Below are 23316 nucleotides of genomic sequence, written 5' to 3' on the forward strand. Positions count from 1 at the left end.
GCCCCCCTCCTGGCGCTCGCGTCGAGCCCTTGACGGGCGCTCAGTAAAAATCGCGCCTCCTCAGTTTTGCATCATAAATGTCAATAACACGCGTTTATTCTCTTGACCGAGCCCTTCTGCCTGGGTCCGCAGTAAACAGGAGGCCAGAGAGGGAGGGTGAACGGGTGTTGCTCGCGGAAAGCCAGCATGGCCTGAGCTGTTACTAAGCATCGTGTCGGCGTGGTGCTTACGGAGAAAAATGCCCCGAAGGAGGGGAAAAAACCAGCGTGAGGTCTTAAGCATTTCAACTGCCATTTTAGCACGGAGGCTTCCTGCCGGCTGGGTGTTTACGTAGGAAAACTGGTCTCTGAGCGGTTTAATGAGTGAGGGCTTTCGCAGGCAGTATGTTATTCTCGGAGGTGCTATGTGGTTGTGTTCACGACTGCTTCCAGCTCTTTATAGCATGAATCAAAGCTTTCTCCTTGGACAACGTCTGTGACTTGCCCTGCTCTTAAATATCTTCAGGCAAGGAAGAATAATTTTTAGAATTGTACTGCTTCTGTGTTTTTGCTTTTGGGTTTTTACTCATGTTTCTGTTTATGATAGGTGATCTGCTGTGTTTTATGTTAACTTACATCCGTAATTCACTAATCAAAAACTATCTCTGGCCAGTGGTTGTACACTGTGAGGTAGGCAGGGCACCCAGGTATTCATCGCCTTTGGGGGCAGTAAGTTTTGCACTGAAAAACCTTTTAAAATGGAGAGGCATCATCTCCGGTGGAAGTCAGGTTAATGTAGTCTTTAACACTGCAGACCTAATTTGAGTTTATGGATGAAGAAAAGCTTAAACTGCTGTCCTTTTTTTTTTTTTTATTATTTAATTTGATTTTCTTTTTTAGCATTCTAGAACATTTTTGTAGAATGACAGAAATTGTCTTGTCTTTTGTTTATATGCTGTGACATGCATAAGGCTTGTGTGAGATACTACCCAACTGAGTATTACCCATCACAGTGCTCTGTCTCTCATATTACCTGAAGAGCTTTTAATAATATAGTAGTAGAATTGTTGTTGGGGTTTTTTTTAACTTAAATTGCTTATTTATTGAAGCAAATAGTGGTCTGTTGAATTTAATGAAAACATTGACACGCTTCCAGTTGCATGTGTTTTGATTAGTGTTGTATCAGAACAGGTTTTAAGGGGGGTGTGTGTAGGTAGTTAAATAAAAAATTATGTATAACTGGGTATGATTATGTAATGCTGTCTTTCCCAACATGGAGGAGGTATTAGCTGAACAGCTTGATTATTTTTCTTCTGAGTTCCACCCTATCTTACTTTTTTCGGTTCCTGACTGATTTTCCAAATTGAGTTGTTTGTTACTAAATTGTCTTAGAAGATTTTCACAGCTATGTACTGTTTGTTAAATACTTGTTGATTGATGTGTTCAAGGCACAGCTTGAAAGAGGTCTTAAAACAGTTTGAGATTGTTTCAGTTACATAGCTTAAGGGGGAATTCTTTGTTTTAGGCTGAAAAGTAAAGTTTTAAATGGCAGCTTATAAAGCCTCAATGCTTGAGTTTTGAATGCTGTCGAAGGTAGTTTTTAATTTGCATAATTTTTTTTCTTGCTCTGAAAAGAACAAAGAGATCTCCAAACATAATAGAGAGACCTAACATGTTTGAGAGTGCTAAATAAATGTATGAGAGCAGCTAGAAATAAAGCTGCACAAGGCAAGCTAAATGTGCGAAAATATGATAAGGCATGAAAACATAGAAACTATTTACGCTCTAAAATACTACTTCAGTACTACAGGGTCTGATTCTTCTTTTCATGCTTTTTGTGTCTTTTTCCATGCTGAATAATGTCTCACACTCCAAACGTTGCAAGTAGAGCTACATGTATAGTAATGGAGTATATATTTTGAGAAAGGCTATCATGATCTGGCTGTGAGCTAGATTTTCAGTGACTTCAAATTCAAATATGTTGACTTTAATAATATTCAACATTTATGGTTTGTTTCAAATCAACTGTGCATGTTAAAGTTACTTCTTTTAAAATACCAAAATATATTAAATAGAGTAAAATACAAAAAAAGGAATGATCAGTAGGATATTATCCCCCTCCCTGCCCCCCCTTTTTTTTAATCCCACTCCCTTTACTGTTTCTCTGTCTTTGACTGAAGTTTCTGTTTATGTCCTGGTTGACTAAATAATGAAACTAGTATTTTGCTTTATACAATGTATTTTTAAGCTTTGTGATTACTCTTTCTTAATTTGCTTTGTATTTAGGTGCTTTGTTAAATAGGGTGTGAGCTTTTTCAAGAAAGTGTCAGTTAGATCAAGGAAGGTAAACACATCTTTGATGTCAAAATAGTATTTTCCAGCTAAATATGTGATGCTTTCTAAAGTGGCCATCAGGCTACCTCTGGCTGCAGACCTTTTAGACCATCTGGTTAAAGGGGTTTTCTGGCATGTCAAATGGGTTGTTCTCTTCAGAGTGCTTCATTTAAACTAGCGCTTAGAGACTGCGTGGCATTAGTTGAAAATTATCGTGGCTGTAAGTGGGGGTTTGTTAACCCTGTAGACCCTATGCAGACTTTCTTTTATGGTATATACAACCCAGCAGGTTTTGCTGTAAGAAAATGAGAATGCTCCTTAGTCTGCAAACAGTTGTAGTCATTGTAATTTAAAGGAGAAGGCCAATAATAAATGAGATCTGTACCCTCATCAGTAAATGTAGTTATTTTAAAAATAAAATAAGAGAATAAGGCCTTAGTATGTAAAGTCTTGGTAAGAACTATTAATAGGAAAATATTTTTGTATTAATGCTTTTGCTGCAGAAATCCCACAATTGTTTTAATAGACTCTGTTGATGGTAGTAGTGGTGGGAGCCCCATGCACAAGCGAATCTCTGTGGCCCATCGTGCATGGCAGGGTACTTACTGGTGCTTTATTTGGCTAGTCAAATAAAGCATTTATTTATATGGTCAGGTTGATTCAGTGGACAGACGATGGAAAGGCTTTTGCATTGTAGGCAAGATCTGTAGGCTTTTTTGTGTTTAAGTTGGTTACAGCTGTGAATGTGCAATCGGGACTTAATATGCTACTAAGGAGGCAGTGTGTTGTTCTAGTAACTGCTCTTTGGAAATAAAAAACAATGTCATTGTACTCTAAAAGCACTCGGTGCTAGTCGGGTTGTCCTTGGTAGCAATAGAAGCTTCGGGTATTCCCTTTCACCCCAGTGCTGCATTGCACCAGGCTGCAAAAGGGATCAGGAACTTGATCTGCTCTTTGGAAGAAACAGAAATAATGAAAAAAAATCTGTGAGAAAAGTATTTGAGTTGTATCAGTTCCATAACCATCCCATAGGACGACTTCACAAAAATGGAATACCTTAAGATGACACTGGTAAACAGGGTATGTGTGGTATGCCTCTGAAGATGATCAGAGACCTCTGTGGGCAAGACAGGGATCCCTAATTTGGCAGTAGTTTCTTTCTGCTGCTTCTTCAGGAAGTAACGTATTGGGGAGCAACATGTCTCAAGTTCTGGACTCACTGGAATCCCCTATGCTGTGCAGGATTTTAGGGGGAGCTGGATGCACCTGGGGGCAGGATTCAGCAGGTGATCATGGCCAGCAGTATAAGGCTTTTGTCAGGTTTCAGCTTCTCATGAGTTCAAGGCAGATGCCATGAGTTCCTGTAATGCAGAGGTGACTGTCCAAGTTACCCTGTTCTAGATATCTGCAAAAGTTTGATGGAAGCCCTTAACTGACTGGAGCAAGATTCTCCTTATCAGCTGCTATGATGTATCTTCTGTGCATGGGACTCTTGATGAGTTTAGAAACGTACTTCTGCTGTTTCTTTCTTTCCCCACTAGACCACTGCAGGAATTGCAGATTTGCTGTTAGGTTTACTGTGCTTACAAGTGAAGTCAATGTTTCTAACTGCCAGTCCTGCAGGCTGTACGTGAACACTTAACCCTGCTATTCTCACTCAAAGCTGTATAGCAAAGATTTGTCAGGTAAAACTACATGTTCAGTTACCTCTGTAGAAAATGTGCCTTTGTACAGGAGGCATAATTTGGCTTATGGTGGGTTTTTTTTTTATTAGTGGCAGTTTGTGATAAGAAAAGGACCCAGCCTTGACTTTAAGTCTTGAAGTTTACAGGGCTGACAGTTTAAGCAATTCTGATCTGCAGTCTTTCAATCGTTTAAAAAAAAAAAAAAAATCACCAAAACCCCCACCCCCATTTATGTCTCAGGTCCCATAATTTGGATTAGCAATAATCTTACCTTTTTAAAAAAAAGTATTCTAATCTTAATTTTTGCCACGTTTGTTCACAGATGTTGTAATATAGTGTCTTTTGCCAGTTATCTCGGTGGGAAAACCTTGTGAAATTTATTCATCCTGAAAAAGATAAAATGAGCAACATAAGTAAAAAAACTAGTGAATAGTCAAGATTGAAGATTATTTGTGAATAGAATTTCCTGTAGCTTTTGTAAATTGGCAAATTTCCCTCAAGTTAATGTAGCAGGCAATACCACTTCAGATAGGAGAGGGTGAATCACGGAATCGTTGAGATTGGAAGGGACTTCTGAGATTATATAGTCCAAGCCTCCTGCTCAAGCATGATCCTTGGTATTCCTTCAGCCGTGAAATGCAACTCTTGGCATTTTTTTGGCCATGAAAATAATTGTTTGATCTACTGAAATTCATGTTGTATGGATAATTGTCTTTACGTATCTATTGAATCAAATAAAATTCAGATGGAAACAGTAATAATTTTTATGGAGTTAGCTGTGCCTTGATATACTTACATACCAACAATTACATTTGTTGAAGACAGTTGGATTACTGTAACTTATTTTCTTGTTGCATTACAACAGGTAGAAGGGAGCATGGTTTAATTTGGTTCCTTCTTTTCTGGGTTATAAGTTAATGTTCTTTCTGAAAGTACCAAATTTTTACGGTCAAAAATGTCCACCAGAATTGATTAGAGTTGGACCCTGATACATTAAAAGAATGACAAAGCTCCCATTTGTCCTGTTTGAAGCATGAGCTTTTTGTTATCCAGAAGAATAGTAGACTCTTCAAAGATTCTCTGCTATCTCTGTTGGAAGATGAGATACATTAACAGCGGGTTTGAATAGTTTGCTTTAGGCCATACAATTGAAGTACTCTGTGCTGGATAATATTACAAGTTAAGGAAAAGCTGCTTATAAACAACGTGATTTTATAGTTTTATGTGTCATATTTGTTTATTTCTTTAGAGATAATCTTTGAAATCAGGTGAAAAACTGTTTGCTGTACATAGTAACATGAGTATTACATTTTGTGTGTATGTGTAAAAAGACCTGATTTTTTTTTTTTGGTGTCTTTACCCTAGATATTGAAGCACAAATTCGAGAAATTCAAGGGAAAAAGCCTGCTCTTGATGAAGCACAAGGAGTAGGCCTTGATTCCACAGGATATTATGATCAAGAAATTTATGGTGGCAGTGACAGCAGGTTTGCTGGATACGTCACTTCTATTGCAGCAACTGAATTGGAAGATGTAAGTGATTTTATGTATTTGTTTGTTTAGGGCATGCATTCTAAGTATTTTGGAATTAATTTTGAGTAATTTTTAATAGCAGTTGCTGAAGTAAAAGCAGTTATTGTCATTAAAGCCATACTGGACCAAATATGTCTTATCCAGGAAGCTCATAAGTTTTAAGTCTGGCTTGTATTTCATGAATTGTGCTTTGAAAGTCCTGTAGGCCCAAGCAGAAGGCAAAAAGTTGTGGCCTGGTACTTAATCGGTGTTAGCCTTGACTGGAATAATTAACTTTGTTCTGTTGTTGCTGCCAAGATGAAAAATGGTGGTGAAAAAAAAATCTAATAAAATTTGGGCCAACAAACTTAAGTGACTATTTTAAGATTTCTATTTCTACTTCATTTCACATTTCAGAGCAATTTTTGAGAATTGGCTTTTCCACTGTATTATGTTCTCCTTATGTATCCTGCTTGTAAGATTACTTTATGTTAATTTCTAATGTTAAACATTGGACCACATCTTCAGTTGCAGGAGCAGTCAGAAACTACAGTTCTGACCATAAATACATAGGCAACTACATATTACACTGAGTGAATTATATTTTTAAGAGGAAGGAAGATTTTTATGTTCAGTTTAGTACTAGTTGATACTTTTTTTTTTAAGTGATGTACTATGTGTCATTTGCAGACTTCTAAGAATTCCTTAATTAAAAATTTCCATTACAGGGTCTCACTGAAGTCAGTTCATAGTTTTAAGAGCAGTTTTTCTTTTGGGGTGCTGTAAATTATTGCACAGAAACTGGCTACTATGGGGAAATAGATAGCAAAAGCATCTTGCACATTCTGAGTACTTGTTATTGCCACTGAGATTGAGAAGGTATAACTAAATTAACATTAATGTATTTCTGAATTTTTCACTGATTCAGAAGCTTTTTTTATAGGGTTATTTACTGAAGTTTTGCTCTATATCTAGCTGGCTTTTAAGAAAAAAAAAGTTTGAATTTTTGTGCACCAGTTTTCACATGCCAACTAGGGAACTATATCAATAGTGCTAATATGAAATACAGACTTTTTGTATAACTAGTGTAGACAACATACTTGATTAAATGTAGCATATTGCAGAATACTTGAGTCTTGTAGAGAGAAAGTTATCTTTTTAGGGGTAGGTGGGTAGGTTTATTTGATTCAGCAGTGTGGGAGTAATAAAACAAGCTATGTGAAAAAGCTTGCTAAAATTTGGAATTAACTACTCTAGTTGTCCATTTTCATCTTTTCTATGACCACAGTATGTTAATTTGTCATTATTTTGTATAAATGATATATAAATGAAATCTACGTCCATCTATGAAATGTCCAACTCTGGTGGACGTTTTTGACCTTAGAAATTGATGTAAAAATGAAATCAACATGACAAATTTGCCATGTCTTTTTACTGACAGGATGACGATGACTACCCTTCTACAAGTTTGCTTGGCCAGAAGAAGCCAGGGTACCATGCTCCAGTGGCATTGCTTAATGACATACCACAGTCTACAGAACAGGTACGTCTTAATTGAAGGCACAATAAAATACTGTTGAAGGTATTAGGGGAAAGAAGTGTTAAAGTTTTACGAGACCAGGTCTTGTCTTCTACATATATACAAGATATATGTAAAGGGCTATGGTATTCTAATTTTGCTGTAAGCTTGTTACTGTTTTCGTTTAGAATTCCACAGGGTGATAAAAATTGGCACTTCTGCATGTAAAGGTGATGTGGGCTTATACACTAAACTATTAAAAAATTTTTTTTGGTAGGTCAGATACTTCAAAAATGAAAATAACTGGAAAACTTAATGTCCTTTATACTTCTGTTTTTGTAAAGAAAATGTAATCACTTAGGCTTTATATTCTTGGAGTATTTTTCTGTGAAATTTAAAAGCATATGAAGTAGCATTAAGTCCCCCTGCAAAAAGAAGGGGAAAGGTTGACAGCATGAAATGCTTTGGTAACAAGTGAATAAACTTCTTAACTTTTGACAAAAATTTGCTATTTCATTTCATAAGAAATCCTGTGTTAAAAAAAAAATAAAATTCCAGTTATGGAAGTAAAATTTATATTAGCATAGTGTTTTGACATTCCTGCATAGTTGAGATTAAAAATAAAGTAGGCCTTTTTAGTAATACTGAAAATGAATACAGGCTTATGGTCACCAGACACTTTTCATATTGTTCTTCATACGTATGTTACTAACGAGCTTTTTTTGGTTTTTAGTATGATCCTTTTGCAGAACACCGTCCTCAAAAGATTGCAGATCGGGAAGATGAGTACAAAAAGCACAGGCGGATGATGATAATTTCCCCTGAGCGTCTTGATCCTTTTGCAGATGGTAATTTATTTTGACTTTTCTATACCCTTTATGAAATTTGTTGTCTTTAATTGTCTTTAGCCCTTTGATTTCTGTTGGCATGCTTATAAACTTAGTTTTGTTTTAAACATCCCCTTTTCATAGAGATTTGGTTGAAAACCTAGATGCCATATTCTTCATCTTTATAATACAAGTTTTCTTTCCAGGTAGAAGGACAAGAAAATAATGAGCCATTGCCATAGAAACACAAAGGGTTAAAGGTTTCTCTTTTCATTTTGTTTTGGGTTGTGCATTATACTTTGAACAACTTGTGTATTGAGTGCTCAAATTCTTTCAGTACGTTGAAAGTTTTCATTCCAAGTCGTAGATTTACAGGGTTACTGCTTTTGAAATGCTAGTTCTCAAAATAGAGCACCTAATTCTTACCATCCTATGTAAACTTAGGTGGTATAGCTAAAGGAAACAAAAGCATATATAAGACTTTGATACTATTAATAGTTCAAGTCTGTGCTGATAATTTTAGAATGCAAGTCAGGAAAAGGGGTATTAGTGGGTCTGACAGAAACTTTCTTCAGGTGAGTGAGTTTCACGTGTGGCAATAAGGAGCCTGTTGGCTTAAAATTAGTAGCTATTTTGCAGGTTTTACAAATGAGAATTTCAGCCTGCATGAATTAATAGGGATATTAATTATTTTACTTGCTTAATTGTAATTGATATAAACATGTATTGTCAGAATTCACAGGCCCATACTAACTGTCCTTAATTTCTTTCCTACAGCAGTACTGCTATATGCCAGTCCTGTCTGCATTCTTAAGGGTGCAGTTCAACACATCCTGTGTAGATTATGGTGAAAAAGTATTCCAAAGGAAAGTCCTATCAAAGCTAGTGTCAGAATGACACAGCCAATTGGGCAATGATCTTCAGCATAGAAATGTTTAAGAAGTTTATTTTTTTCCCTAAATTATAATGCTATACCACTTGTATAGCAAATCTGCACATTTTTCTTAAAGTGTTTTTCTTGACAAGTCTCATTTTTATAAAGTTGGGCTTCTTGTAAATTATTTAAAAGTTTAATTAACGCAAGATACACAGCATAAAACAACATATGGTATACAAAACCCATTACCTGTGAGTATCATTGTGGTGGTATATGTACTGTATTGCGTTCAGCTCCCAATCACAATTGTACCTTGAGAAGAGAAGAGGGGGAAAGTGTCATCAAACAGTTTTTTGGGGTTTTTTGTTTTGTTTTGTTTGTTTTTTTAATGAAGCCCTTTTACGATATGACACTAGAAGATCTGGGAGACATGTCCAGATTTGTCAAACTTATAAATGGGTCTTTATGATAAAACATTTTAAACTTTACTTAGGTATGCAATAGTTAGTTATAGTCAGATAACAACTAGGATTTAACATCTTACACAAGGTAATGTTTTGAATATAAATATCTTTCCAAAGTGTTACTAATGGTAAAGAGATAATTTTCTAGGCTTCTATTCTGCTGCTTGAAGTCAGAACTGCTGATGGAGACAAAGGCACGAAAGTGTACGTATTCCGGATTAGCAACCCAGGAACCCATCACTTCTGAAGACTCTTAACTGTGTTGTCATTTTATCATTTATATCGGCTTTAAAATATTTCTTTGAAACTGCAGTAGTTATGTTTGTGTTCAAACAGGTTAAATTGATCAGCAAACTGAATAAACGTAAGATACATGTAATTTTTAAAATTTTCAATCAAAAAGTAAAATTAAATGATCATGGAATAATATAATATTAGAGCAGGACAATAGAAAAAGTCAATAGTTTCTGCTTATCCTGTACTCACTGTGCTCCATTCCTGTTGCTGTTCTCTTCCACAGGAGGGAAGACACCAGATCCTAAAATGAATGCGAGAACATACATGGATGTTATGCGTGAACAGCATTTAACAAAAGAAGAGGTATGTGGAGGGGAGGGTTTTCCACTTGAACGTAGTTTCATTTTACAGCCTTTGAAAGCATGTTGAGAAAGTGGGAACGGAAATTGTGTTGACTTTTTGTCTTGACTTAAAAGTCCTTTTCTCTGGAAAATCCAGTTCACATGTTGAAAGTCAGTAGAATTTAAAGATGAAAGTTTTGAAAAACATCTGTTCTATATAATACCTAAACAGTGGAGGGAGAAATAGTCTCAATATATTTTAATCTGGATTTTTTTAATAGCACTTGGACTTTTTGTTGTTTATTTTCTTTCAGAGGACGAGAGACAAAAACTAACAGTCACTGAGGGGTATTCAGTGTCAGAGATGTTTGTTTTGTGAGCTCTGTGTAAAGGGAATCCAGGGAGGTTTTAAAAGTCTTTTGTTGAAGCACTTACAACACACATTGCAGTACTAAGAGCTGGTGTAAGGTTGACATTTGGTTTTAAATATTTAAAAGAAAGAAAAGAAAAGTAAAAGTACATGCTTTATTCATGGCTATTAAAAATTCAATTTAAGAAGATATTGGTAATGTAATAAAATTCCTTGTGTAATACCTACAGTGCCATCTTGTTAATTGGAGCAAGATCTTGTAGTTCCAGTGACCTCTGTGGATTTACATTGATTTACCTTACTTGACTTACCTTAATTGAGGAATTAGTTCATAATTTTGACAGTCTTACTGTTTATGGATCCATTGATAAGTGAAAAACAGTCTGGGTTAGTGTGCTGTTTTAACAGTGTCATCTCAGAATTTTAAATAAGAATTTCAGGGCTTTTTTATGTCATGGGATATAACTCACATGAACACATTTTCTAATTCATCCACCTTTAATTTACTGAAGTGGAACTTGCTTGAAACAGATGTGTAATGATACTAAGGCATACATATAGGTGACAGACACTGATAGCACTCAAAATTCTCAATGCGTTTGCATTTGTTGTAATAATGGCTTTTATAAGAAATCAGTTTAAAAACAGCCCCTCCAAACACATAGCTGCTCTTCAGTATAGAAGAATTTGAAAAGAGAATGAACTTGAAATTGAAACAGTAACTAATAGCATGTTACTTGAGCAAAACCTCAAAAAATAGCAAAAAAAGATATGATACAGCTGAAAAATCTCTTTTAAAGGTATAATCTGGAGAGGCCTTTTCAAGAAATCTGTTTCTTATGTTTGTCTTTTTGTGCCCTTGAATAGAGGGAAATTAGGCAACAACTAGCTGAAAAAGCTAAAGCTGGAGAGCTTAAAGTCGTCAATGGAGCCGCATCTCAGCCACCTTCAAAACGCAAACGGCGTTGGGATCAGACAGCTGATCAGACTCCTGGTGCTACACCTAAAAAATTATCCAGTTGGGATCAAGCAGAGGTAATAATCCTCACGTTCATCAGCTTAGCTACAGAAGACATTATTAATGCTAATCCTCTTGAATTTTAGAAGTTTCTTACTCTAGTAAAAAAGAGTAACTAGCAGTCTTTTACTGTATAGTATGAGAGATACTAATACTTTCGGTTTTGTCTTGTATAGACTCCTGGACATACACCATCTCTGCGATGGGATGAAACTCCAGGCCGTGCAAAGGGTAGCGAAACTCCTGGTGCCACCCCAGGCTCAAAAATATGGGATCCGACTCCCAGTCATACACCAGCAGGAGCTGCAACACCTGGACGGGACACGCCTGGACATGCAACACCAGGCCATGGAGGTGCCACTTCCAGTGCACGTAAAAATCGATGGGATGAAACACCTAAAACAGAAAGAGGTATTTATGGTGAACTGGAAAGCGCATAATAAGTTTTGAATGGTTAATTGTATAGGATTTTTTCACCTTAAGTAAACAGTAGATTCAGAAGTCGGGCAAGAAGTAATTATATTCTGACATCTAGTGGTTGATGTGAAGTGATGTTTTAGTCTGAGTTTGTAGCATTGAGTTCTGCCTGTTACCTTAACTCACATCTGTGAAAGCACCTCGGCTCAAAAATTGAATCAAAGTTTTGTGATATGTCTAGTGACTGCTGCAGGTTGGGATTTTAATGTGTAAAGGACATAGTAAAGGAGCTCACGTTGAATTGCTTTTTGTGATACATTTGTGTGTGTTGTTTTTGAACTGTAATTTTTTTGAAGAGGTTAGCATTAAAACAATTTGCGGAAGCATTTTCTCACCTGCCTAATTTGAATTAGGCTCATGTGTCAGAACAGTGAAACGCCATTGTTCCTTAATGGTTTTATCAAGGGAGTATGTGGAGTACTTTGTTCAATTTCTAGAATATCTGAGTTCTTATGTATTTTTTTAGAATTTTATCTATTCTAAGATTCAGCAAGAAGATAACATGCTTTTTTCATAAAATGAAGTTCTCTGTTGGATGTTTTTAGTGTAATACCTGTGTTTTTTCAATATTCACCAACGTAGTCTTTTACTTTTTACCTAGGGTATTTGTTTATTTGATACTTGTTGATTTGTGTAGACATGAGGACGAGGTACTAAAAATGAGTTTGGATATTGATACTATAGTTGGAGTGTATACTGTTCAGCTTTCTGCAAAAAACTGTCTTGTTTTTCCTTAGATACTCCGGGACATGGCAGTGGATGGGCTGAGACGCCTCGTACAGATAGAGGTGGTGACTCCATTGGTGAGACACCAACCCCAGGAGCAAGTAAAAGAAAGTCACGATGGGATGAAACACCTGCTAGCCAGATGGGTGGCAGCACTCCTGTTCTGACACCTGGCAAAACACCCATTGGTACACCAGCTATGAACATGGCAACTCCTACACCAGGTAAGCCTAGTCCACTCTCTAAGGCTTCACTTTCTTTTGTGGAAATGAAGCATTTACCTTTATGTTGTGTTTTGAAATAGTCTTCTGCCTAACATGTTCTTCTCCTGCCTGTACGAAAGCAGTCAGTAGATGCTCAGTTTACCATTTTTAATGCCCGCAGCAACTCAGTTCTGGAGTGGGGGGAATTGAGACTAAGGTTATATGTCCCTGTTCAATTTAGTTGGTAAAAATTGATAAGAGGGTCTCTAAAAGTTTGATATCTTACTGGCTACAGATTTCAAGTGCTATGGAAACTTCGGCTCAAGAGAGCACTTAAAGGTTAAGTAAACAAGTCATGTCCTTCTGCATACAGAAGATTTATTTTAAATCTTTTTTTCCTCTTTTTTTTTAATTTTTAAAAATTTGAATATAGGTCATATCATGAGCATGACTCCTGAACAGCTGCAGGCTTGGCGCTGGGAAAGGGAAATTGATGAGAGAAACAGACCACTTTCTGATGAAGAATTGGATGCTATGTTTCCAGAAGGATATAAGGTAATTAATCTGGATTAAAATGCAGCATACCATGATGGTTTTTTTTCCTAACAGGGGATACTGATTTTTTTTTTTTAAAACCAAGCTGACCCAGAAGTAGAATGCTTCACATTAAGTATTGATTGTAGATGTTTGTTTGATTTGGTTACTGATTTATTATATATCTATTAGAAAGGGAGAACTAAAGGTGGTCTCAAAGGCCAGTCTTTATTCTGCTTCTCAATGTTGGGAATGCCTGTCAAGGCCAGAAATGAGCTCTGAATGGACTGATAAAAGTATTAAGTTCAGATGTAGAAAAACATAGAAGAGTGTCACAAAATCTAAGTCAGCAAGTACGCTGTGTTGATACAGATGTTGAAATGCTTCTTTAATACTTTGTAAAGAGACTTAAAAGTTTATTATCCAAGCTCTCAGCAGTAGAAATGAACTTCCTTCTGAAATACCGTCAATACAGGATAAGCACGAATACAAACAGTCATGGTGAATGTGCTTGTATTGCTGTGAATGTGGGATCTAATGTATGCAATAACACTCGCACAAATCCCCAAACAAATAAAATGGAAGATACAAGTTTACTAATGTTTTGTATTTGATGCCTTCGTCTTTTTATATCTGTTGTGATAAGTTTTGTTCTTTCTTCTGTAGGTTCTTCCCCCACCAGCTGGTTATGTACCTATTCGCACTCCAGCTCGTAAGCTTACAGCAACTCCAACACCTTTGGGTGGTATGACTGGATTCCACATGCAGACAGAAGATCGGACTATGAAGAGTGTTAATGACCAGCCATCTGGCAATCTTCCATTCCTAAAACCAGATGATATCCAATACTTTGATAAACTGCTGGTAAATGAGATTTCACTCATGCTGATTAAAGTTTCCTTATTTCTTCTGAATATGTAGCAATGCCTATTTATTTGTCTGGAATTATTTGTAGGTTGATGTTGATGAATCAACTCTGAGTCCTGAAGAACAGAAGGAGAGAAAAATAATGAAATTACTTCTGAAAATAAAGAACGGCACACCTCCCATGAGAAAGGTAAGATGAATTGTCAGGTGCATTTATGTAATTTCATTTTTCAAAAATCCGCATTTGTTTTCAGGTTTAGTTTCAGTTGTCTGTGGGATTCTCTTCAAGATAATCTCCTAAACTTCTGATATCTGTTTAGTGCTTTTCTCCTCTTCTGTATCTGTGTGGCTTTTTGTTTGTCATTCAATGTAATTTAGTATTGCTGCTCTTTGTACAGTAATGTCAGTCATTAAATAGTATATGGCTTATATAATTTTTTTTTACAATTATGAGAAACTAGATTTAGAGTGCTTTTTGCTTACAGGGCTTTGTAATTTTGTGGATTTTTCTTCTTACACTTAAATTAGCAGTGTAGCTCTTAGTTAAATTTCAGCCTTACACATTATGCAATACGTTAGTAGTCTTTTCTGCACAGTTTTGCTCTAAATTGACCATAGCACCAAGCTGCCTAGATGCAAGTAAGTGCTGTATAAACTACTTTTCAGATGGAGCCATTCTTAATATTAGACCAGGAGCATGCTTTTCTTGAAAATTGAACATCTGGGAGCTAACATCAGGCTGTTTCTCTTCACGCATTTGTTTTTAAACAGGTCAGCATAAAACTGATTGAAGTAGAGTTTTGCAGTGGTAGGAGCAAGTATTTTGAAGCCTGTGGTTACAGTGAATTACATTTTAACTTGGTTGATATCTACCTGTTTTGTAATTGTTCAGTGTTGTTTCCTTAGTTTAACAGATAGGCTGTTTGGTTTTGTTTAGGCTGCGTTGCGACAAATTACTGATAAAGCTCGGGAATTTGGAGCAGGGCCGTTGTTTAATCAGATTCTGCCTCTGCTGATGTCACCAACGCTTGAAGATCAGGAGCGTCACTTGCTTGTCAAAGTCATCGACAGAATTCTTTACAAACTGGATGACTTGGTCCGACCATATGTACACAAGGTCTGTTGCAGTTTACTATTTCATCTTTGATTTGCTTTTTCTGATCATTGCTGGGAGAAGTGTATATTTTATTTGCATAACATAAGAGGATGATAATCGTGGGTTTTTTAACATAATTGGCTTTCATATTTCTTTTTAGGCCAAACTTGAAGTTCTTGTAGTGTGTTCGAAGTGTGGGTTTTATAGTATTAAGGCATGATGTAAAAATGATATATGCACACTTGGGGGTGGGAAGGGGAGGGATCTTATCTGATCTAGGTAGTATCTCCGGGCCAGGTCCTTTAGAGACAAAAAGCTGTAAACAGAGCATAATAGATTTAAATTTTTTCCGGTCATCATAAAGCTTTGGATCCATGGAATCTAGTAGGGCCAGAAATACTACTAAAAGTATTAATGAAAGGAAATAATTAATTTGTTCATCTTTTTCAGATCCTTGTTGTCATTGAACCACTGCTGATTGATGAAGACTACTATGCTAGAGTGGAAGGCAGAGAAATTATTTCAAACTTAGCTAAGGTAAAGTTCCATCCTTCATTAAGGCACCAAGTTAGCTTACATATAGCTGCATCTTTATAGGCACGGCAGAAGAATTGACTGTGCTGTTCATAAATCCAATTGGTATGTTTTTCCTTCAGGCTGCTGGTTTGGCAACAATGATCTCCACAATGCGACCTGACATTGATAATATGGATGAATATGTCCGAAATACAACAGCTCGAGCCTTTGCTGTCGTTGCCTCTGCTTTGGGCATTCCTTCTCTGTTACCCTTCTTGAAAGCTGTCTGTAAAAGCAAAAAATCCTGGCAGGCTAGGCATACTGGCATCAAGATTGTACAGCAGATTGCTATTCTTATGGGTTGTGCTATCTTGCCTCATCTCAGGAGCTTGGTTGAAATTATTGAACATGGTAAGTTCTGCTTTTCCAGGCAAGGATTTTTTTACTCACTTTATATTTGGAAAATTTTTAATACCCCGGTGAGGCACAGGGATAGTAAGGTTCTTGTTTTATGTGTTCTTTTGACACTGAGAAATAAAGTAGTTCAGCTGACTCTGAAAGAGGAATAGTGGTTCAGTTTTCTTGAAAGCAAGTTAATCCTTTTTATGCTGCCCCTCTATTTTTGCTGTTTTGAACTTAAGTCACAAGAAGTACAAGGAGTGGTACTAAACACTATTCTCTTGTAGGTCTGGTGGATGAGCAGCAGAAAGTTCGCACCATCAGTGCTTTGGCTATTGCTGCTTTGGCTGAGGCAGCTACTCCCTATGGTATTGAGTCATTTGATTCTGTTCTGAAGCCTTTATGGAAGGGTATACGTCAACACAGAGGAAAGGTATATCTAAAATGCTTTCTTTAGTTTGAACTGAAATGGATGTATATCTTCTGTAACTCATTAGAGACATATTTCTGCATTTAAATAGGGTTTGGCTGCCTTTTTGAAGGCTATTGGTTACCTGATTCCACTCATGGATGCTGAGTATGCAAACTATTATACCAGAGAAGTCATGCTAATCCTTATCAGAGAGTTCCAGTCTCCTGATGAAGAGATGAAAAAAATTGTGTTGAAGGTATGTCAGAATTATTGTTTAGCATTAATATCAAATATGTATGTTTTTCCTTTTCTTAAAAAACCAAAAAAAAACCAAACCAAAATGAAAAAAAACCCATCCCAAACCCTACACAGAATTAAAATTGTTGGATTTTTATTTCCTGTCAGGTGGTAAAGCAGTGTTGTGGTACGGATGGTGTTGAAGCAAACTACATCAAAACAGAAATCTTGCCACCTTTTTTCAAACACTTCTGGCAGCACAGAATGGCATTGGACAGAAGAAATTACAGACAGGTATTTTGATTTTTTTTTTTTAGTTGGAAAATTATTTGCAGTAGAACAAAATTCACATTAGAATGTTCATTCAGGCTAGATGCTTAATTTTGTCTTGTATGTCCTGAAACTGAATTTTGTTCGGACTAGTGATTTAGAAGTTGCATAGCTAGAAGATTCACAGGTTCTTAGGAGGCTATCAGGACATTTTACATCTGTGAATATGAGTGTACATCAGTTGTAAGGTGGGGTAGTTTACCCCATTTGTGTTGTTTAAAACATTGGATGATTTCTAAAGGTAAAAACAGTTGTTTGTAATGGGCTTTTAACATGCATGATGCTGTTTCTCCTCTTCAGACTAGGGAAATATATTTTCAAGATGTAGAAAGTAGATTTTAACAATGCTTGCTTACTTAACATTTGTATATTTCAGTTGGTCGATACAACTGTGGAGCTGGCAAATAAAGTTGGAGCAGCAGAAATTATTTCTAGAATTGTGGATGATCTGAAAGATGAGGCTGAGCAGTACAGAAAAATGGTCATGGAAACAATTGAGAAGATAATGGGAAATCTGGGGGCAGCAGACATTGATCATAAACTGGAAGAACAACTTATTGATGGTATCTTGTACGCCTTTCAGGAACAGACCACAGAGGTATGGCCAAGTGTATTTAGTATTTGGTTCACTTTAATTGTAAGCTGGCTCACTGTTAGTTATACAGAAATGTGTGCTTCTAAGTTAGATTTTTAGAATCCTTTTTTAGATGTCGGTTGCTCTAATCAATGAAATCCAGAAACAAGCTCTGGAATGTTAGCATTTTAATAGCAATTTTCGATGATGTCAAGTTTAATTAAGTGTAGTGTTGCTGTTGGTCTGATGTTCCTTTGTTGTTTTTACACTCAGGATTCTGTGATGCTGAATGGTTTTGGCACAGTGGTTAATGCTCTAGGCAAAAGAGTTAAACCCTACTTGCCACAAATCTGTGGTACAGTTTTGTGGCGTTTGAACAACAAATCAGCTAAAGTTAGGCAGCAGGCTGCTGACCTGATCTCTCGTACTGCAGTTGTCATGAAGACTTGTCAAGAGGTATTGTATTGACTTCTCCTACCAAATTTGCTGTAGTATGTCACAGTAATGAGAGGGGGAGGAAAAAAAAAAAATAACTTCTACATCTTTTTACTTGGTTGTAGGAAAAACTGATGGGACACTTGGGTGTTGTGTTGTATGAGTACCTGGGTGAAGAATATCCTGAAGTACTGGGCAGCATACTCGGAGCACTTAAAGCTATTGTGAATGTTATAGGTACGTTTGTGTATTGATTACATGCCTGTTCAAGAGCAAAATGAAAAGGCATTATAAAACTAAATACGCCTCTTTGAATTCAATAGGTATGCACAAGATGACACCACCAATCAAAGACCTGCTGCCACGGCTTACACCTATTTTGAAGAACAGACATGAGAAAGTACAGGAAAATTGTATTGATCTTGTTGGGCGCATTGCAGACCGGTAAGCTGACTGATGATGAAATATTTGACCCTCTGTGTGGACAATTATTGTAGCAAAAGCTAAAGTTGAGTATCAGGTTTGGCATCTGGGTATTTATTGTCATATCTCTTGATATTTTTGAAATTGTACATAAAGCTTGAGATATTGAGCAGACCGTCTGTTGAACATATTTTATATTATTATGCAAACACTTTGTAAGAAGTAAAGAAGTATATTGTCCATTTATGCAAACTTGGAATGCACACAGTATAATAAATTTTGAGTACACTGTTAACCAGTGAAGGTCTAATGTTAATAGATACCTAGTTAAGGAAATTGCTTAAGCAGTATTCCTCTGTTGATAGCAAATGAATAGGTGCTGCAATTCATGTGGTTTTATTTAAAAACTTCTAACATTACTGAAGAGGTAACTCACTTTATTCTCTTTCAGAGGTGCAGAATATGTTTCTGCAAGAGAATGGATGAGGATCTGCTTTGAACTGCTTGAATTATTAAAAGCTCACAAGAAAGCTATCCGAAGAGCCACAGTGAACACTTTTGGTTATATTGCGAAAGCTATTGGGTAAGTTGGTTTAATGTTTATCCGCTTCTACACACAGTTACCTAACATAGTGATGATTATGAGTTTTCTGGTGAGAAATATTCAAACTTCTCTACATTTAACAGGTTAAATTTGTAGACTTGATTTTACATATTTTGTAGAAGGAGAATACAGTCACCTATTCTTCATTAATGTAGGGTGCTGCACTTTTGAACTAAATTTGTAGACTAGAAGGTTAGAGTCTAATTTGGTAGTAAGAGCTGTTTGTCTCATTAATTTTTGGTACTGGGATATGCATTCAGACCCTCTCTATTCTTTCATGAACTCTCCTTTAAATACTGTCTCTCCCTTCTCTTATTTTTCCCCAATTCAATACTTTTATTGATTTGCAAAGGATTTTTTGCCGCTAAGGTGATACTGCAAGTCAGCACATTGTAGAATGAAGCACAATTCCTATCTTTATACATATTCTTAAATAAGTGACCTATTACTGACTTAATGCAGATACAGCAAGCAACCGAGGAATGCCGTAACTGCGCTTACCTCTACAGGACATTGCTGGTATCTGTCAATGTGTATGGTTTTATACAAGTTTGTAATTACCTGTGGGGTTATATATATATATATTTTTTTATATATAATAATTATAGTGGGGAGGCTACTGCTATCCTCTGGAGTTTACACGAGGCAGAACAGAAGGCAGGAAAAAAGCTAAGTCTAGAGAAAGTAAAAAATGTTGGTTATGAAAATAAGATCATGCAGTTGCTTAAGCTGTTCTAGAGTTTTGTGGTTTATGTTGTTTCCCAGTTATCTAAACTTTTTTTAAGGGTTAAGCCATGCTTTTCTGCCACTTGGTGTTTGAAACTCAAGTAATTTTATCCGAATCCTCAGTGAATCTATTGACATGGACGTGTGTGTTATCTCTTCCAGACCTCACGATGTATTGGCTACACTGCTAAATAACTTGAAAGTACAGGAAAGGCAGAACAGAGTATGTACTACAGTAGCAATTGCTATTGTAGCTGAAACATGCTCACCTTTCACAGTGCTGCCTGCACTCATGAATGAATACAGAGTTCCAGAACTGAATGTCCAGAATGGTGTGTTAAAATCTCTCTCTTTCCTGTTTGAATACATTGGAGAGATGGGAAAAGATTACATTTACGCTGTTACACCATTGCTTGAAGATGCTTTAATGGACAGGTGAGTGCGCTTCTTTCTATCTGTGGTACAGTTAGCCATAGTCATATATTTTAAGTATATAGCTGGGTCTTAACGATAGCAAATATGCATATTGTCTTTGCTAAAGATGTGAAGTGACCAGCGTAATTTGGAAGCCATTCTCTGCAAATAATTCAGATTATATACTCCTATTTTACTAATACTTTTGAAGATTAAAATGATACAAGCATCTTAAGTGAGTCAAGACTTCTTACATTCAAACTGCTTTTGATAATTTCTATTGTTTTGCGCGGAATTAGAGCACAGTAATTTGTCAGAAAAATCAGTCTTTTTTTAATTTACTGATTTTTGTTACTCTGCTTCTTGCTGTCAGTAAATATGGGTTAAAAGTGTCTATTAGTGCTTTCAAAAAAAGTGTTATTGAAAACAAATATTATGCTTGTCCAATCATGTTGCTTCTAAGCATAACAACTAACAGACCATTGTTCTCTTTGCAGGGATCTTGTACACAGACAAACAGCCAGTGCCGTGGTGCAACATATGTCTCTTGGTGTTTATGGGTTTGGCTGTGAAGATTCTCTTAACCATTTGCTAAATTACGTATGGCCTAATGTGTTTGAAACCTCTCCTCACGTCATTCAGGCAGTTATGGGGGCTCTGGAGGGCCTCAGAGTTGCTATTGGTCCCTGCAGAATGTTGCAGTATTGTTTACAGGTATGTCTTCGTGTATGCTGGGATAGCAGAGACAGCAATTATGAGGCAGGACTTAGACCATTGTTCTTTGCAGGGATCTTGTACACAGACAAACAGCCAGTGCCGTGGTGCAACATATGTCTCTTGGTGTTTATGGGTTTGGCTGTGAAGATTCTCTTAACCATTTGCTAAATTACGTATGGCCTAATGTGTTTGAAACCTCTCCTCACGTCATTCAGGCAGTTATGGGGGCTCTGGAGGGCCTCAGAGTTGCTATTGGTCCCTGCAGAATGTTGCAGTATTGTTTACAGGTATGTCTTCGTGTATGCTGGGATAGCAGAGACAGCAATTATGAGGCAGGACTTCTTTCCAGGAGACAAAAAAGTCAACTGAAGATGATTTCCAGGAAAGGAAAACAGTGTGGCTTTTCGTCTCTTTAAAGTATTCTTTAAACGTGGCATTCTGTACCAAGGACTTCAATAATTGAAATATGCAACAAACAGAATTCGGTGTTGTGGGATAGCTGAATACATTGAGGAACTTGTGTAGAAGTAGCAGGTAACTTAGAATATAAATTGGCTAAAATAGCCTGGCACTCTGACTTGTAAAATGGAAGCATCATTGAGGACACAACTAGTGACTGGGGAATAAATTAACAGTGCAAGGGGTTATGAGAACAAGTAACAAGTGTGATAAATAAATGAGAGGATAGGCTTAATATTAAATCAACATTACTTGTTGTTAGCCAAGAAAAACAGCAAGACATTTAAAACTGTAAGAGTGAAGCACTAGAAAGCAGTGCTTTGGTCAGAATTTATACCATTACATCAACACTAGTCAGTTCAGCTTCTGTAAATGTGTATGTGGTGGTAAAATCTGAAGGCTCCTTTTCTGTGTAATTGCACGTAACAGTTCTTGCTGCATTGGCTATAGAATCTAAACTCACATAACAGGTGGGAAGCAAGGATGAATGTAGTGCAGATCAACGTAGAGAAGATGTGACAGCATTTTATTAATTATTTGCAGATACGGAATTTCACTGTGTGTTTCTTTATGTGGGGGGCCTCAGCACAAAGATACCGACATCAGTAGGAAGGTGAAAGAAGTCTCTTGCACAGTGTATTTTTTTGCAAATGCTACTTGTATATTCTTATTATATAGAACTGTTTTTTCTAGAGCTTTCACATTCTGCTCATTTTCTTAGGTTTAATAATAGTTTATCTCATGTATTCCTATCTAGCCGTGCTCTCACAAATCACAGTTAGCAGAGCCAAAGGTAAGACTCAGTTCCAACCAAATATACTGCAGCAGGTTTTAATTTTTATTTTAAAAGAAGAATACAAAACTAGAAACACATTCAGTGGAATTTCTCCCTGCAGAAAGAAGATCAAAAAATCTCTCTTAATACTTTGTTACTACTTACTAGTTTAGATAGTTGCAAAAATTGGGAATGACACATTTAGTGTACCTCCTTTGTTATAAGTGTTAGTTACTGTAATTGCTCTTTTAAATGCTTACTGTGCAAAACTTGATGAAATTCAATAACAGACATTTAAAACTGAAGCTTTTAATAGATTTTGTTCTGTTCTGTTTTCTAGGGTTTGTTTCACCCTGCCAGGAAAGTCAGAGACGTTTATTGGAAGATCTATAATTCGATCTACATCGGATCACAGGATGCTCTGATAGCACATTATCCAAGAATCTATAACGATGAAAAGAACACCTATATTCGTTATGAACTTGATTACATCTTATAATCTTCTTGTTCAGTTGTTTGTGTTTAATGCACAGCTGTTCTTCAATTAAACGCTTCAGATTTGATGATGTAAAATTTTAAAATATTGGAGATCAGTATAGAGCTGGTCAGAGGCAGAGCTAGGAATCCAGTAGCATGATTTTTTAAATATGTCCTTGTTTTTTGGTGTTAAACAGTTAAAGCCAGTAGTGACCAAGAAAACAGTGATTACAATGTACTGGAGGGATTTCATTTTGGATTCATCTTTATGAAGATTTAGATTTCATTCCTTGTGTTTAAAGGGGAAGTTTATTTGGGGAATAAAATTTGAGAAATAAACATTTGTGTATAAAAACTAATTTGTGTGTGTTTTTTGGACAGAGGGGCTTGTAAAACGAGTCCCTTTGGATTAAGTATTTGTTCATGTAATAAATAGGTGGCATAAAACATTTTAACTCTTTTTGTCATCCCCTAGCTTTTGAATAAATAAGAAAAACGTACAAACTGTAGTTAATGTGTGTATCTTTGTCATGCAATAATGTAGCTGTAGTCTGGCTGATGGCAGTTTATTTTCATGGAAAAAGTAGTGTTTAATGGCTTGTTGTTATTGCTTCATCCGCAGTATCCTGATTGTGGGGATGGATTAGCTTGTTAAATTTTCAGAAGTCAAGCAGTTTATTGTAAATGGTATGTGTAAAATCAGTTGCGCAAATTATGCATATTGATAATATTTAGCATGTCTTTTAGTGTGTAT

At 36.3% G+C, this 23316-nt stretch overlaps 1 protein-coding gene across 2 annotated transcripts in view; it reads left to right on the plus strand.

The window, feature by feature from the left end:
• The window catches only part of SF3B1 (splicing factor 3b subunit 1), a 25952-nt gene extending 2881 nt beyond the window's left edge, over positions 1-23071 (plus strand). The window contains exons 2-25 of one of the 2 annotated variants that reach the window (XM_009284689.2): positions 5363-5529; positions 6950-7051; positions 7761-7875; positions 9716-9795; positions 11011-11178; positions 11338-11572; positions 12376-12588; positions 13001-13122; positions 13768-13965; positions 14057-14158; positions 14906-15085; positions 15515-15601; positions 15721-15991; positions 16267-16412; positions 16501-16647; positions 16797-16922; positions 17335-17556; positions 17806-17988; positions 18093-18204; positions 18291-18411; positions 18842-18973; positions 19883-20155; positions 20632-20848; positions 22426-23071. In XM_009284689.2, coding sequence (XP_009282964.1) covers positions 5363-5529; positions 6950-7051; positions 7761-7875; positions 9716-9795; positions 11011-11178; positions 11338-11572; positions 12376-12588; positions 13001-13122; positions 13768-13965; positions 14057-14158; positions 14906-15085; positions 15515-15601; positions 15721-15991; positions 16267-16412; positions 16501-16647; positions 16797-16922; positions 17335-17556; positions 17806-17988; positions 18093-18204; positions 18291-18411; positions 18842-18973; positions 19883-20155; positions 20632-20848; positions 22426-22584 — 3878 coding nt within the window. In that variant the 3' untranslated portion in view covers positions 22585-23071. Of the gene's footprint in view, positions 1-5362; positions 5530-6949; positions 7052-7760; positions 7876-9343; positions 9400-9715; positions 9796-11010; positions 11179-11337; positions 11573-12375; positions 12589-13000; positions 13123-13767; positions 13966-14056; positions 14159-14905; positions 15086-15514; positions 15602-15720; positions 15992-16266; positions 16413-16500; positions 16648-16796; positions 16923-17334; positions 17557-17805; positions 17989-18092; positions 18205-18290; positions 18412-18841; positions 18974-19882; positions 20156-20631; positions 20849-22425 lie in introns of those variants that run through there. The other variant, XM_009284690.2, reaches the window with a different exon arrangement.
• Positions 23072-23316: the final 245 nt, after the last annotated feature.

The sequence above is a fragment of the Aptenodytes forsteri genome, unplaced genomic scaffold, assembly GCF_000699145.1.
Source record: "Aptenodytes forsteri isolate BGI_AS27 unplaced genomic scaffold, ASM69914v1 Scaffold183, whole genome shotgun sequence".
Taxonomy (NCBI): Eukaryota; Metazoa; Chordata; class Aves; order Sphenisciformes; family Spheniscidae; genus Aptenodytes; species Aptenodytes forsteri.